The following is a 15,372-nucleotide window of genomic DNA, read 5'->3' on the forward strand; positions in this document are numbered from 1 at the left end:
ATACTTAGAAACACTTTATGTAATATGAAGATTTCATCAAGTAGGAACTTCCTAAGTGAGATGCAAAAGCACTAAAAAGTTGGGTCTAACAATTTATATGGAATAAGCTAAGGGTATGATAAAGACTTACTGTCTTTCAGACTAGGCTATGATATACCTTGGCTGGATAATTCACAGCATTGATTCATTTGTATAAATGCCTTCTTACTATTCCTCATATGTGGCACTCAATTTCCCATATTCTTGCCTATGCATTGCCCATCCCCTGCACCTAAAATACACTTCCTTCTCACTTTCAACTTAGAATTGCTAATTTACTTGAAGACTCAGTTCAAATGCCACTTTTTTCATGAAGCCTTTCCTAATATCCCTAGATTCTAATGCCCTGCTCTCCCCTTTTCTTCTTGTATTTATCTTATACATACAAAATGTAAATATAGTATATGTACATGTGGTCTTTCCAGATAAAAATGTAAATCCCTTGAGGGAAAGGACCATTTCACTTTTATCCCCAGAGCCCAACAGAGTGCCTAGAAAATAATAGATGATTAATAAATTCTTAGTGAATGTTTTATTGATTGATAGACACTGGACATCTCGGCATCAAATTGAATAGGAAGAAGAAAACAAGATAGATTATTTTTGGGACAACATATAGAACTTTCAACCCCAGATTTTTTCTGAAACAAAAATCCATCTTTTTAATATCAATATGTTGTTGAGGCTAGAAAGTTGCAAATAATACATTCTCAAAGGAATCAGAAAGGCAATGTAGCATCATAGACTTAGAGTCAGGAAGACCTGAGTTCAAATTCAGCCTCAAACTCTTACTAGCTGTGTGACTGGGCAAGTCACTTAAACAGCTGTCTGCCTCAGTTTCCTCATCTGTAAAATGGCGATTATAATACCTACCTCCCAGAGGTGTTGTGAGGATAAAATGAGATAATACTTGTAAAGCTCTTTGCAACCTTTAGAGTGCTATATAAGTGCTAGCTAATATTTTTATTATTGTATATTCCAATTGCCTCATTTTATAGATGACAAAACTGAAGGTCTAAAAGGGTGTGACTTGCCTAAAGGTACATCAATAGTAAGTAGTAAATGTAGGATTTGAACCCATAACACATGTATGTTAAAGGCAAGTCTCTTGAATTCCAGTCTAACATTTAAACATATTTAGAGATATACTGCAGAAGCAGTGAATGGCTCAGTGGATAGAGCTCTGGGCCTGAAGTCAGGAAGACCTGAGTTTTAAATCCAGCCTGAAACACTTAGTAGCTGTGGGAATCTGGGCAAATCGTATAACCCTGTTTGCCTCGGTTTTTTCATATGAAATGAACTGGAGAAGGAAATGGTAAACCACTCCAGTATCTCTGCCAAGAAAACCTCATATGGGTTCACAAAGAGTTGGGCATGACTGAAAGACAACAAAAGATATACTGTAGTTCAAGCTTTTGTCTGTTTGGGATGAAGCCTGACTACAATTCATACAATAAATTACACAAATGAGTCAGTTTTCTTTTTTGTGAGGCAATCAGGGTTAAGTAACTTGCCCAGGGTTACATGTCTAGTAAGTGTCTGAGGCCAAATTTGAACTCAGGTCCTTTTGACTTTAAGGCCTATGCTCTATTTAGCGTGCCACTTAGCTACCTCAATGAATCAGATTTTTGATGTCGACAATATGACATAGTAACAAGAGAATAAACCTTGAAGCCAGGTGACTTGGATTCAAGTCCTGCCTTTAATAAATACTGGCTAGATGACATTAGGCAAATAGATGTAATTGGGTGCTTGAGACAAGTCTCAAGACAGTAAGTTGCAGAGAAGGTGCCAACCTGTATTAGTGGAAGAAGTTATTTCCTCTGGGAGTTTCCTATATCAATGAAATCATAGGTCCAGTCCCCCTTCCTTTCTAGAGGTATAAAATTTGTGTCTTCCTGCCAATAAGGATCTCAAGAACATTCTTAAATAAGTGGTGTTTACTTCTTATACAGCTATAGAGACAATACTTTTGTTGAAACTGCTTTATTTTTAAATTCATAAATATTTGTTACTGACAAAAGTGGAAAAATCCTTAAGACTCTAAATCTTACTAAACTGATATTTGTTTACAGTACATACAGAATGTGCTTTTACAGGTAAGTAGAACAATGAGAATTATACAGAGGAAACAGTAGTGTACTGCTCAGCTTGACGCTTAATGATTAATTAAGAATCTGTGCAAAGTTACAGATATAAAGGTAATTTTTCATTGGTACCACCATATAATTAACATGAAATCCATAAATTGGGCTAATGCATAAAAATGTTCATTAATCCCTTTTAGGAAATAGTGTACCCAAATTAAAATGTTAAAGTAAGAATTGCTTTTATTAGAGAATTTCTTACTACAAAATGTCTAGTTTAGTTACAGAACTAAGGGCGTATCCACCATTAACAAAGGTCATGAATGGGACATCCCATGGGATGGCCCTTTGCAAGAGGAAATGGGACTGAAGAGGGAGGAATGATACAATTGAGAAGTGACAATTTCTCCTTATAAATGTTGACATTAAGGAGACACGCCATGTTATTTTTGTCACTAGTAGAGGAATGATGGTGTATGTGAAGATTTACACGATGGTCTAGGTTATCTTGACTTTGATCCTGTCTTCTTGTCTCATCTCATAATCCTTTACTGGAGTGTCACCAGGAGGGCTTAGAAAGGAACAAGGGCAGTAACAGTTCCATATGATACACAGATGCTCAGCTGTGACTCCTTCTTCTCTTTTTCCAACTAGATCAGACTTAGTGTCCAGAGCTGTTTTCAAGGAGATAAATCTCATTGCTGTTTAGGAAAAAATAAACTTTTACAACACAAAAATGCCTTCTTTTCAGGAGGCTTCTCATCAAGGGATTTTGAAATCCCTTAACCACAAGATTTGTGACCTCATGGACAAAACCACTTCCCCCATTCCTATCAATATTCCCTCCTTCTGCCAGCTGTCTCTCAGGCAAAATCTCCTTCTTCTAACAGCCTGGGCCACATTGAAAAAGGAAACAGAAACTCCTCAGGTGCAGAAGCCCTGAATAGTTTGGGTGTTTCTGATATAAGCAAGTTTCTATGAAAATCAACCTATTGAATCAAGTCTATCAAATGGTTAGACAGTTAAACATGCAGCTTCAAGATCCTGGCTGAGTGGGCCAAGAATATTAAGCCAACCCTATACCAGGTATGCCCTTGGTGGCTGAGAATTTCTCTGTGTGTCAGACATAATGAGGCATGTACAGCTCAGAAAGGAGAAATCTGAATACCAGATGGGAGTCAGAAGAATTGCAAGGGCAAAGTAGGGTCAGGATGTAGACGAAAATCCAATGAGAGCCCAGAAAACTTCTTACCTACTGATTTTCCAGCAAGACAATGGTCTGCTTATGAAAGTAGCATTTGAACATTGAAAAATACCTCACTAAAACATGAGCTCCCTTGAAATACTTTCAGGACAAGTTTTCAGGCTTAGTAGAAGATAAGTAAATGATTTATTAATGTGGTCATGTGTATGTCAAAGGCAGACTTAGGTTCAAATTCTTGGGTTCAAATTCTCACTTGTGCTTGATATGAATAATTGTAGAGTTGACATGGGAAATCGAAGGGGGAATTATCTCATTTCCTCCCATTTATGGGAAATGAATTAAACTTTCAGTGATTGGAGATGATGGGTAAATACCACTTACAAACAGAAGAGATCGAATGAGATAATTCATGTAAATTGCTTTTGTTAACTATTAAGTACTACTTAAATATAAGGTATTATATTGTTATTAATGAGGGCAAAAGAGGGAGATAGCAAATGTGATTGAGAGATCCCTGAGGAGCTAAGAGATGTGGCCAGAGCTGGGTACAACAGGAAAGAACCCGGAGCCTCAGGGACAGCATTCATCAAAAGCAGGATCAGAGACAGGGCTGTGCTGACACCAATGACCCCTGGGTTCTAGCAGCCCCTCCTCTTCTCCAAAATGTAGCCAGAAAGAGGTTCTGGGCTCCATGTGACAAGGAATGTCCATGGGGTGTGGTGTTAGAGAAATACAAAATGAATGAAAACTAATGAACAAGGGAGTTTCCTTTTTAGATTCCAATTCCATCATCTTCATCTGGATTTCTGATTTATAAAACTAGAGGCAAGAGGAATGCTAGGGAGAAAGGGCCAGCACTAGAGAGGAAATGACAGCAGTAGACAACAGAGGAGAGTAGATGGAAAGACAAGTTGTTGGAGTGGGTCGAGGAGAGAGCAGGACTGGAAAGCAGGGAAAAGAAAGGAATGGAATTAGGATGAGAGCAGAAGAGAAAGATATTGTGTAAGAATAAGAGGAGATTGAAAGCTGGTACTTTGAAAGTTTGTTCCATCATCTAAGTGGTTAGTGAACACAGAGATACATCAATGGAAATATTCATATGGTTAAGGACTTTTTAAAAAAAAATCTGGCCCCGCAAAATTCAGAAAGCACTGATAGATGGTCAATCCATCCAACGGGTGCCCTGAGTGAAGAAAGACCAGATTTGATCTGTGATAGTTAAGGATTTCTTGATAAAGCTTTTGGGACCTGTAAGTTCATAGGACCAGAAACCATGGCAAAATTCAAGAGAACTCATTTTTAACAAGTCACTTACTTTTTTAAGGTCTAGGTGGAGAGAAAGAGGCAATGATAGGAGAAGAATAAAAAGAAAGAGGCTTCAACTGCAGTCTCAAGTCCCTGCCAGTAACTAACACAGTGCCTTGCACTTACTAAGTGCATAATAAATATTTGTTAAATTAAATCACATCAAATTGAATCTCCGTCAGAATAATTTAGAGAGGAATAGAGACCAAAACCAGTTGGAAAATTTATTTTCAAACATCCCCAAGACAGAATGCCCTGCCAAAGATTATGGAAATTTACTAAGAGGATATTCTACTGACTGACTTACTTGAGGGAATGAGAAAAGTGGATTGGTGCATTAGTTGTTGGTTATGAATGATTGTGGAAGTGCATGTACAGAAGAAAGAGGAGAACACTTAGCAGGGAAGAAGCCCTGTCTTTCTCTTTTCCCCAATAAGTGGATAAAGTTGGCTTGATTTGCTGGTATTGTGCTATAGAACTGTAACTAGCTTCTGACTGGGGTGCCCTTACTTCTAGTATGGCCAACTGAACATTTCATGATCCTGTAATAGGTATATTTGGTTTCATTGAGCCCAATTCTCCCCCTTGTGGCTTAGAGAACAAACTCAGATAAACCTGTGGGGACCAGCCCTCAGAAGGTTTGCATGCTTGGTGGGGAAGAGGGCAGAAAGAAAATCTGTCCTTGTCCTGGCTCTTTGAAGCCATGTCACTCCCCATGTAGGGAAGCTAAGGAGCAAGTGCCCCGTACCGTAGTCTCTGTTCACTTTGGAATGAGACTGGCCTGAGCAGTGAATCAGGAAGGTTGGGAGGGGATAAGTTATAGGATCATATATTTAGAGCTGGAAGGGACCTCAGAGGTCATGTACTAAAACCTCCTCATTTGACAGAAGAGGAAACTGAGGCCCAGAGCAGGCAGTGTGGCTCTATGGTACAGTGGAATTAGAGTCTTTAGAGGACAGGAGGTCAAACCTCAGCCCTGCCACCTATTATTTGCGTGACCTTAGCCAAGTCACTTAGTGTTTTAGTATTTAGTTTTCTTATCTGTAAAAATGAGGAAGTTGGACTCAATAGCCTTAAAAGCTGTTTTAAGTCTGTGGTCCATGATCCAAATGATCTGTCCGAGGTCACATTGGTAGTAAGTGAAAGATGCAAGATTTGGAGCCAGAACCAACATATTTTTTCCCACTATCCCATAGTGCCACTGATGGTACTTTTCCCAAAGTTCAGACAAAAATTACAGCTTTGTAATTCTTCAAATAAGTTGAATAAAATGATTAATTTCAGTGTCATCTCTGAACTAGAACTTGATGGAAAATTTACAAGGATCCCATGGAAAAATTCTCTGACCTCTGAAGGCACCACATCAATGAGGGAGAGTTTACCTCCATGACGAGGAAAAGATACCCTATTTAAAGGTCATTTCATTTGGAGCCTAATTTTTTTTGATGGAAATAGTAAGATGGTTGCCTCTATAACATCATCTTCTTATGCTGTACTCCAACAGGCTGGTAGAAATGTTAGAATGGCTGGAGCAGTGAGAACAATTGGGGCCACTAACAGAGTTTTCATTCAGAATACTCTCTTTTTAATACCCTGGATAGGAAACTAATGGAACTGCAGTGGCACCATCGCCCTAAGTATGAAGGAGATGCCCTTCCCTACAAAGTGAAAATAGCCTGGCATACCCTCATCTTAGTAGTCAGCCTCAGGCTAGTTAATTGCCTGTGCTCTCAAGAGGATAAGACTACACAGAAGCCTACACGTGAGCTCCATTTAGTTCCCTCTGGCTGGGTCATGGTACAGCAGATGGTCCAGCAGCAACTCAGGGCTAAAATCTAAGGACTTAACTTGAATAGAAGTGCCTGCCCTGTGATCACTTTATGTATCTGGATAATCTGTTGGGCTGTTGGGCTTCTTCCCCTGCCTCCCTCCCCCCCACCCCCAACCAATACCTCTCATCTTTCTGACGTAAGAAGTAGGAAAAGGTTGCAAAGTAGCCTAGAATAACTGGGTTGGGAAAGTGACTTGGAGTAAAACATAAAGTAAAGTAAAAATCCCATCGTTAGAGTAAAAAAAATCCTGTCTCTTTAATCCAGACTAGAGATAAGTTCTAGAAGCTATCAGTATGTGAACTGAGTGACTGGGTTTGGAGCTGACAATACAGAGGAAGGAAGGCAAACAGGGAAAAGAAGTCCTGAAAAGGACGAAAAGGTGGAGAGTATCTGGGGACTGGTCTCTGGCCAAAAGAGAAAAAAGGGGCTTATGAGTGTAAGGTGGAAGGGCAAGTTGCTTTATGGGAGGGGCAGTGTCATTGTCTAAAGATAATTTTCTGCTTGGGGCCTGAGTTGCCCTCTCAGAGGGCTAAAACACAGACTGCATCTGAAACAGTCCAGTCTCACATGATGGGAATGGTAACTCTCCCTAAATATCATGGCCATCACAGTGGGTCCCCCCCAGAGCCTGACAGGCTGGGTCCTGGGGAGAGGAAATAGGCCTGCACGGAGAGCTGTAGCCTGGGTTTAGGGCTGTGATCTTAGGGCTCCTGGAGAAGATGCTGAGGCTATTTGGTTCTCTGGCATGAATTCCCTATACATCAAGGCCAAGGTTTCCTTCTTTATGGGAATTTGCTTCATCACCACTTCAGGAAAACTTTTGAGCTCCTGAGTTAGAGGACTATGAGAATTCAGGTTCATAGAGAACAGGGCGTAAGGAAAGGGGTATCCAAGGGGTGCAGAGTATGCTGGAATAAGGGAGGCATGGCTAGGTAAGTTTCCCTAACTCAGAGTTTCTGTTAAGGAGCACAAGAAATGATAGAAACCTGTCTGCTCTCAGGCTTCTGTGAGAGTAAAGTCTGGGAGCACTCTGACGAAGGGCAGGGAAGTTATCTTTGTGCTTATGGACACAGCAGCTCCACTGCTCAGGTGAGCAGGCAGTTTTTAGGCACTAGAAGATTTCCATGATGTAGCTCTAGTTAAATGAATGAGACCACACTGCCAACCTGACCAGCCAACTGACCACATACCCTGGTCAGCCCAGCCTGGGAAGGGAGGGTTTTAGTGAGGAGAGGGTATCTAGTAGCTTAACCCTTATTGAGAGAGTATGTGGGAACAAGTTGGTGCTGCTGGGAGGCTCAGAACTATCTTTCCTCACAAATTCTTAATTCCACTTGAAGAAGTGAAAGAAATACTTTTAGATGTGTACAACAGGGTGAGTCAATGCCAAGAGGCTTGGGCTGTACTTCTAGGAGGGGGTATGGCTTTCTGTTGCAGAAGCAGCCCAACTAGCCCCCATCCCTCCCTTGAATATTTTCTATAATTATCCACTTGTGGACATGGTAAGAGAGGGTGGAATTACAAGGGCCAGAAGATTCTCTATTCTGCCAAGTCTTCAAGACCCTTTTGGGGAAGACATTCTGGCTTCTCTCCTAGCTACCTCCACCCAGCCTATTCCTGGCTCTGACCCTGGTCACACAGTCACTTCAGTCTTGCTGGCTGTATGGTAGTGGGTATGTTGTCCAGGGATGTAATGCAGCTGTTCCACTGTGTTGTGTCTCCGAGTTGCAAAGGCGTGGCGCTTGGCTGCGGTCTGACTCTGGCCTAGGGTGTTGTAGGAGTTATTGGAGGCACTAGGATGGGAGTGCATCTTGGTCATGTGGTAGCGGTCCAGGACAGGTGTAGACACAAAGACATCCATGTTTGACATGGCACGAGACAGAGCCTGCTCTGGGAAGGCTGTCCTCTCTGGGGACAGCAGTGGGTCCTGGGAATGTAGGCGTTCAGCTGACAACAGCTGCTCATCAGACAGGATCCTGTCATAGGACATGCTGAATTCCTCTGGCATCACCCTTTCAGGAGAGAGGACTCTGTCTTGGGACATGGCTCGTATTGGCCGGCGAGGCCGCTCGCGTGGTGGGGGCTTCTGCTGTGACATCTGGATGACATTGAGAGGGAGAGTGCCCCGGGCAGCCAGATCAGGGAGGTGGCGTCTCCTCATATAGTACTCATCAGCTTCCTTGTCAGCTGTAGTGAAGAGACAAATGGAACAATGGGGGGTGAGGAAGAGGTTTGGACTGTCAAATCTATTCAGGGATAAGGGGCTAGATAGAGAGTAAGCTCCACTAGCACAATACCACTTCAACCAGGGTCCCTATAATAAAGTTATTGATAGTCACAGCTAGAAGGGACTAAGTAAACTTAGATCCCCCTCATCTTACAGAAGAAATTGAGATCCAAAGAAATAAGGAGATTAGCTTTAGGTTACATTGCTATCTAGTACCAGAATTTGAACTATGACTGAAGTCTTTTGATTCCCAGTCTGATATGATATCCTGGCCCTGAAATCCTCCTTCTTCTACCACCACCATATAGCAGTCAATAACTTCACAATAAGTACATGAAAGTTGGCAGGCAGCTGAGTTGTAGAACCAATCTTATAATGCTGAAATAAAACCAGACATCAATCCAACACTTTCTCTTAACACAGTCTATACACTACCCTCCCAACACACATGTTGTTCATATACATGCAATTTAAATAAATTCAATAAGCATTTATTAAGTGGTATTGCATGCCAAGTACACACCCATCTATCTCCACTTTATAAATGCATACCACAACATACCCTGTCATCAGATTGAGTGCTTGTTGTTAAGGGGCCATCTTTTTTTTTTTTTCGGTTAGGCAATGGGGTTAAGTGACTTGCCCGGGGTTAAGTGACTTGCCCAGAGTCACACAGCTAGTAAGTGTTATGTGTCTGAGGCCATTTGAACTCAGGTCCTCCTGAATCCAGGGCTGGTGCTCTATCCCCTGAGCCACCTAGCTGTCCCTGTTAAGGGGTCATCTCAATCCCCTCAACACCATTCAAAAAGCAAAATCTCTCTCTAGATTCCCTTACCCAAAGTGGGAGGGTATTTCTACTTTCTTAAATTTCTCATTATATTTTTCTAGGATTTCCCTGGCCTGTGCTTAGCACAGTACCTGGCAGGCACTTTATATGTGTTTGTTGACTGAATTATTGCCTTCTTTTCACTTATACTCTCAATTATATCCTAGTTATTTCTGTATGTGATTTTCTATACCCAAATGCAGAAATCAGATTGGGAAAAATAAGATTGTAAACTCCTTGAGAATGAGATCTATGTCATATCTTTTAAAATATATTTAATATTATATTTTCCCTAAATTACATGTAAAAACAATTATTAACATTTGTTAGACAAATTTTAACATTTCTTCCTACCCACTCCTACCCCCTATCAAGAAGGGAAGCAATCTAACATTGGTTATACATATGCAGTTATGCAAAATATATTTATGTGTTAGTCATGTTGTGAAAGAAAACACAGACAAAAAAAAACAACAAAAAGAAAGAAAGTTAAAAAAAGTATGCTTCCACTGCATTAAGACTCTACCAGTTCTTTCTCTGGAGGTAGATAACATTTTTCATCATAGCTCCTTCAGAATTGTCTTGGATCATTATATTGCTGAGAGAATAGTTAAGTCATTCAATTGATCACTGTATAATACAGCTGTTACTTGTACAAGGTTCTGATTCTGCTCATCTCACTTTGCATCATTTCATGTGAGTCTTTCCAGGTGTTTTTGAGAGCATCCTGCTCCTTATTTTTTATTATATTATAGTATTCAGCCATTGTTTATCCATTTCCCCAATTGATGGGCATCCCCTCAATTTCCAATTCTTTGCCATCACTACAAGCACTGCTATTAAATACTTGTGTATATATAGAACCTTTTGCTTTAATTTTTATCCCTTTGGGATATGGACCTGGCCTAATATTGCTGGGTTAAAGGTTGTGCTTTTATAGCCCTTTGGACATAGTTTCAAAATATTCTTTAAAATGGCTACATCAATCCACAATTTCACAAATCAATCCATATTAGTGTCTCAGTTTTACCATATTCACTCCAACATTTGTCGTTTTCCTTTTCCGTCATATTAGCCAATCTGATTACCTCTGAGTTGTTTTAATGTGCATTCCCTAACCAATGGTGATTTAGAACATTTTTTTCATATGATTGCAGATAGCTTTAATGACTCCATCTGAAAACTGCTTATTCATATCCTTTAACCATTTATCAACTGGGGAATGGCTCTTATTTTTATAAATTTGACTTAGTTCTTCACATATTTGAGAAATGAGGCCTTTATCAGAAAAATTTGTTGTAATTTTTTCCCAGTTATGATTACTATTTGTTTCTCTCCATCCTATCCCCCCATTTATCCTTCTCTCTTCTCTCTCTCTCTCTCTCTCTCTCTCTCTTCTCCTCTCTCTCTCTCTTCTCTTCTCCCTCCCTCTCTCTCTCTCTCTTTCTCTCTCTCCTTTTACCCAGTCCATCCTCAAAATGTTTTGCTTATGACTGCTGCCTCCCCCAATCCACCTTCCCCTCTATCATCTCCCCCCTTCTTTCATCCCCTTTGTCTCCTATTTTCCTAGGGTAAGATAGATTTCTGTACCCAACTGAGCATGTATGTTATTTCCTCTTTGAGACAATTCCAATGAGAGTAAGGTTCAAGTGATTTCCATCCATTCCCCCATCTTCACTTCCACTGTAAAAGCTCTTTCATACCTCTTTTATGTGAAATATTTATCCCATTCTATCTCTCCCTTTTCCCTTCTCCCAGTGCATTCCTCTTTCTCACACCTTAATTTTATTTTTTAAGATATCATTCCATCATATTTAACTTACTTGCACCCATGTCCTCTGACTATGTATACTCCTTCTAACTGCCCTAATAATGAGAAAATTCTTATGAATTACAATTACCATCTTCCCAGGTATGAATATAAACAGTTTAACCTTATTGAATCCTTTATGATGTCTCTTTCCTGTTTAACTTTTTATGCTTCTCTTGAGTCTTCTGTTTGAATAACACATTTTCTATTCAGCTCTGATCTTTTCATCAGGGATGCTTGAAAATCCTCTATTTCACTGAATAACATTTTTTCCCCTGAAGGATTATATTCAGTTTTGCTGGGTAGATAATTCTTGGTTGTCGTTCTAGTGTTTTTGCCTTTCAAAATATCTATTCTAAACACTCCAATCCTTAATGTGGAAGCTGCTAAATCTTGTGTTATGACTATGAAACCACAATATTTGAATTGTTTCTTTCTGGCTATAATATTTCTGAGACTTTTCCCTTTGAGATATCTTTCAGGAGGTGATCAGTGGATTCTTTCAATTTCTAATTTACCTTCTGGCTCTAGGATATCAGGGCAGTTTTCCTTGACAATTTCTTGAAAGATGATGTCAAGCCTCTTTTTTAATCATGGTTTTCAGATAGTCTAATAATTTAAAAATTGCCACTCCTGGATTTTGGCATTTGACCTGTTCTTTTCTTTAAGGTGTTATTTTGTTTAATGTTTTTTGTACTTCCTTTACCGTGCTATTGACTCTTTTTTCATGATTTTTCTTGCATCATTGTAATGTCTTTTCCCAATTTTTCTTCTTCCTCTTTTATTTGATTTTTAAACTCCTTTCTGAGTTATTCTCAGAATTCTTTTTTTTTGGCATGAGACCAATTCATATTTTTCTTTGAGGCTTTGGATGTAGCAGTTTTGACTTCAATATCTTTTTCCAACTTTGTGTTTTGATCTTCCCTGTCACCATGTAACTTTCTATGGTCACGTTCTTTTGTTGTTGTTTGCTTATTTTCCCAGCCTATTTCTTGACTTTTAACTTTATGTTAAAGTGGGGCTCTGACCCTGGGCTGTTCTAAATTTCAAGCTTTTCTTGCTACTACTCTCAGAGATAGTTCTGGGGGTCTGCAAATTTTCAGTTTTTCCAGTGTGGTATGATCTAAAAAGAGGTGTGGTCACTGACCTCCTGGCCTGTGATCTAGTCTGTGGGTGATCGCAAGCACTTTTTTCCATCGTGGAACTTTAACCAGGATTTCCTTGCAGCTGTAAACTCTGGTGTGCTAGTGATTCTCCTCACCCAGGAGGGTGACCTGGATCTGCAAATGGGTAATGCAAGAGTACTAGCAAATGGGTAATGCACCCAGTACTAGCAAAGGGACCCCTGTAATCTCTTTCTTATCAATTGTCCAATTTCCTTACTGTTGGTGGGCTGACAATTCCTACTGTTACTGCTGCCACTGCTGATTCAGTTACCCCAAAGGACTGGTACTGATTTGTTGGGGCATGGCCTGTCCTGACTTAGCCTGTGCTTGAGTGTGCTCACTCTCACTCCAGTGCAACAGATGTTTCCTACTAAACTTCTAAGTTGTCTGGAGCTGGAAAACTGTTACACCCTGTCCTTTTGTGGATTCTGCTGCTCTAGAATTCATTTTAAGGCATTATTTAAAGTTGTCTGGAAGAGAATTTGGTGAATCTCTTGCCTTTTCTCTGCATTTTGGCTTCACTCCTCTGTGTCTTATATATCTTTGCAAATAATACAGTACCTTGAACTTAGTGGGCACTTAATGTTTATTGAACATGCTTAAATAATGTATATACAAATCATACACATGTAACAATACTCACACCTTTCCACCCAATCTGCACATTCACATAAACACATATGAAAACTATATACCACACCCTAGCCTCCATATAATCCTGGATATACATGCAATCTATACATAGCATACATAGAGGGCTAGATAGCCTGTGAATTCCCTTCTAGCTCTAGCTCTACTATCCCAAGGATCATAGTGCATATAGTATATAATATAGTATAACATGTATTTCATAAACTCACATACACTATACTTATTCCTATGCCAAGCCACACAAATCTCCCACTTTACACATATATAAACCCTATATGCCTACACATCCTATGCTCATAAATATCTGGTATGTATGTTAACACACACACTACACACATACATTCTACACCAATATTTAAGCAGACATTCTATTTTTCTATGTGTCTATACATAGGAGTTATTTACCTTTGAATTAATAAAAATGATAATAAAGCACTTTACAAATATTATCTCACTTGATCCTTATAACAACTTGGGAGGAAGGTACTATCATTTTCCTATTCTTGAGATCAAAAAATTGAGGTCAACGGAGTTTAAATGAATTGCTAAGGGTGACACAGGTTAGGAAGTGTCTGAAGAGGCATTTGAGCTCAGGTCTTCCTGACTTCAGGTTCAGAATTCTGTCCATTATGCTATATTGCTATCTATACAGACTCCACAGACTTACATATCTTAGGCCTGTATCTAGCCTGTATTCTAAGCATACATTCCATAAGAGGGTTTTTATATACCCCCACATGCATACATGTGTGTATGTATATGCACATACACATATATGATATACAAATACATATACATAAACATACATATGTGTATGTATGTACACATACACATATACACCAATGCACCTGTAGAAACTTTACACATGATATTCATTTATTTTCCCCACAAACCAAAGCAATGTGTATCCCTGGGAATGCACACATGTCCTATTCACACATAATCTCCAAGAACAAAGCTTCTCACAGACGCCATCTCTTAAATTTCCACAAAGTACAGGATCCCTCAATTCCAGTTTAGAGCAAGATGAATGATCCTACCCCTCACCTTCTAACTAAGAATAATTCAAAATCCCTTGAGATGGTCAGGCATAAATACCCCTAGCAACAGAAATCAAGCTTCCCACTATGAAGGGCAGCTAAGAGTCTCCATGGCCCCTCCTTTCTTTTAATAAGTACATTGTCAGTTTCGAGAGTATTCTCAGTCCCTGTTTTCTGCCTGTGGCTAAAATATTGTAATGGGGCACTCTCAAGTATTTGTAAAGTGAGTGTTCTCCATGGCATTTCTTTGTCTTTTAGGTTTAATTCCTTCCAAATCCAAGACTCCTTGAATTCAAATAACAACGGAGTTCCTAGAGCCACTGGCCTAGGAAGAGATTGATAAAACTAATGGTAAGAGCAGAAGGCCAGAATTGTCATATTATCAGTCAAGGCCTTAGTTCAGGGCTTCTGGGGGTTGGGATGGGGAGGGAAGATAGGAAGGACTGGAAGCTGCTCTATTGAACTTTACCTTCTCAGTGATCAACGTAGCAGGGTGAAGGGATACAGTCTTGGCAATACTGGTTTTTATGCTTGCCACAAGTCAGTAATGATTGGTAGACTTCTAGGGAGAATAACCTCAGACCATCCTGCTCTGGGATTTAGAGTAAAGTAGGGGGAAGGGCAGCATAGACTAACCCTCTGCAATGTCCAGGCTCTCTTCAAATGTGAGAAGGGAAGAATTGTTGATATTGAATTCAGCAATGGGTACATAAGAGGAAATACAAATTGTAGGATTTTTGAGTTGGAAGGGACCCAAGAGATTATCTAATTTAATCTGCTTATTTTATAGATGAAGAAACTGGAGTCTAGAAAAATCAAGTAGTTTTCCAGGGTCACAGAGCTAGTAAGAGAAAGAGTTGGATCTGAGAACCAGATCATTTGTCTCCAAATCTAGCATAACTTCCATTAAAACAGGGGTTATTAACATTTTTTTTGTGCTATGGATCAATGTAGTCCATTAGGTGAATCTTATGGATCTCTTCACAGAATAATGCTTTTAAATGCATGAGATAAAATACAAAGAATTACAAAGGAATCAATTATGTTGAGATATATATAATATATGTATGTGTATATATATCTGTGAAATATACATATTATATATATGTATATATATAATATATATACACATATATATTTCACAGGTTTAGTTTTTTTGAAAAAAAGCAAGCGCACTAAACCAGA

The 15,372-nt window shown here is 39.5% G+C and overlaps 1 protein-coding gene across 1 annotated transcript in view; it reads right to left on the minus strand.

The window, feature by feature from the left end:
• Nucleotides 1-552: 552 nt before the first annotated feature.
• Nucleotides 553-15,372, minus strand: part of SHISA6 (shisa family member 6) — a 456,375-nt gene continuing 441,555 nt past the window's right edge. Inside the window, exon 6 of the mRNA XM_020965996.2 lies at nt 553-8,654. Coding sequence (XP_020821655.1) covers nt 8,101-8,654 — 554 coding nt within the window. The 3' untranslated portion in view covers nt 553-8,100. The remainder of the gene's footprint in view (nt 8,655-15,372) is intronic.

Source organism: Phascolarctos cinereus, unplaced genomic scaffold (genome assembly GCF_003287225.1).
Source record: "Phascolarctos cinereus isolate Bilbo 61053 unplaced genomic scaffold, phaCin_HiC Scaffold_5;HRSCAF=322, whole genome shotgun sequence".
Classification (NCBI taxonomy): Eukaryota; Metazoa; Chordata; class Mammalia; order Diprotodontia; family Phascolarctidae; genus Phascolarctos; species Phascolarctos cinereus.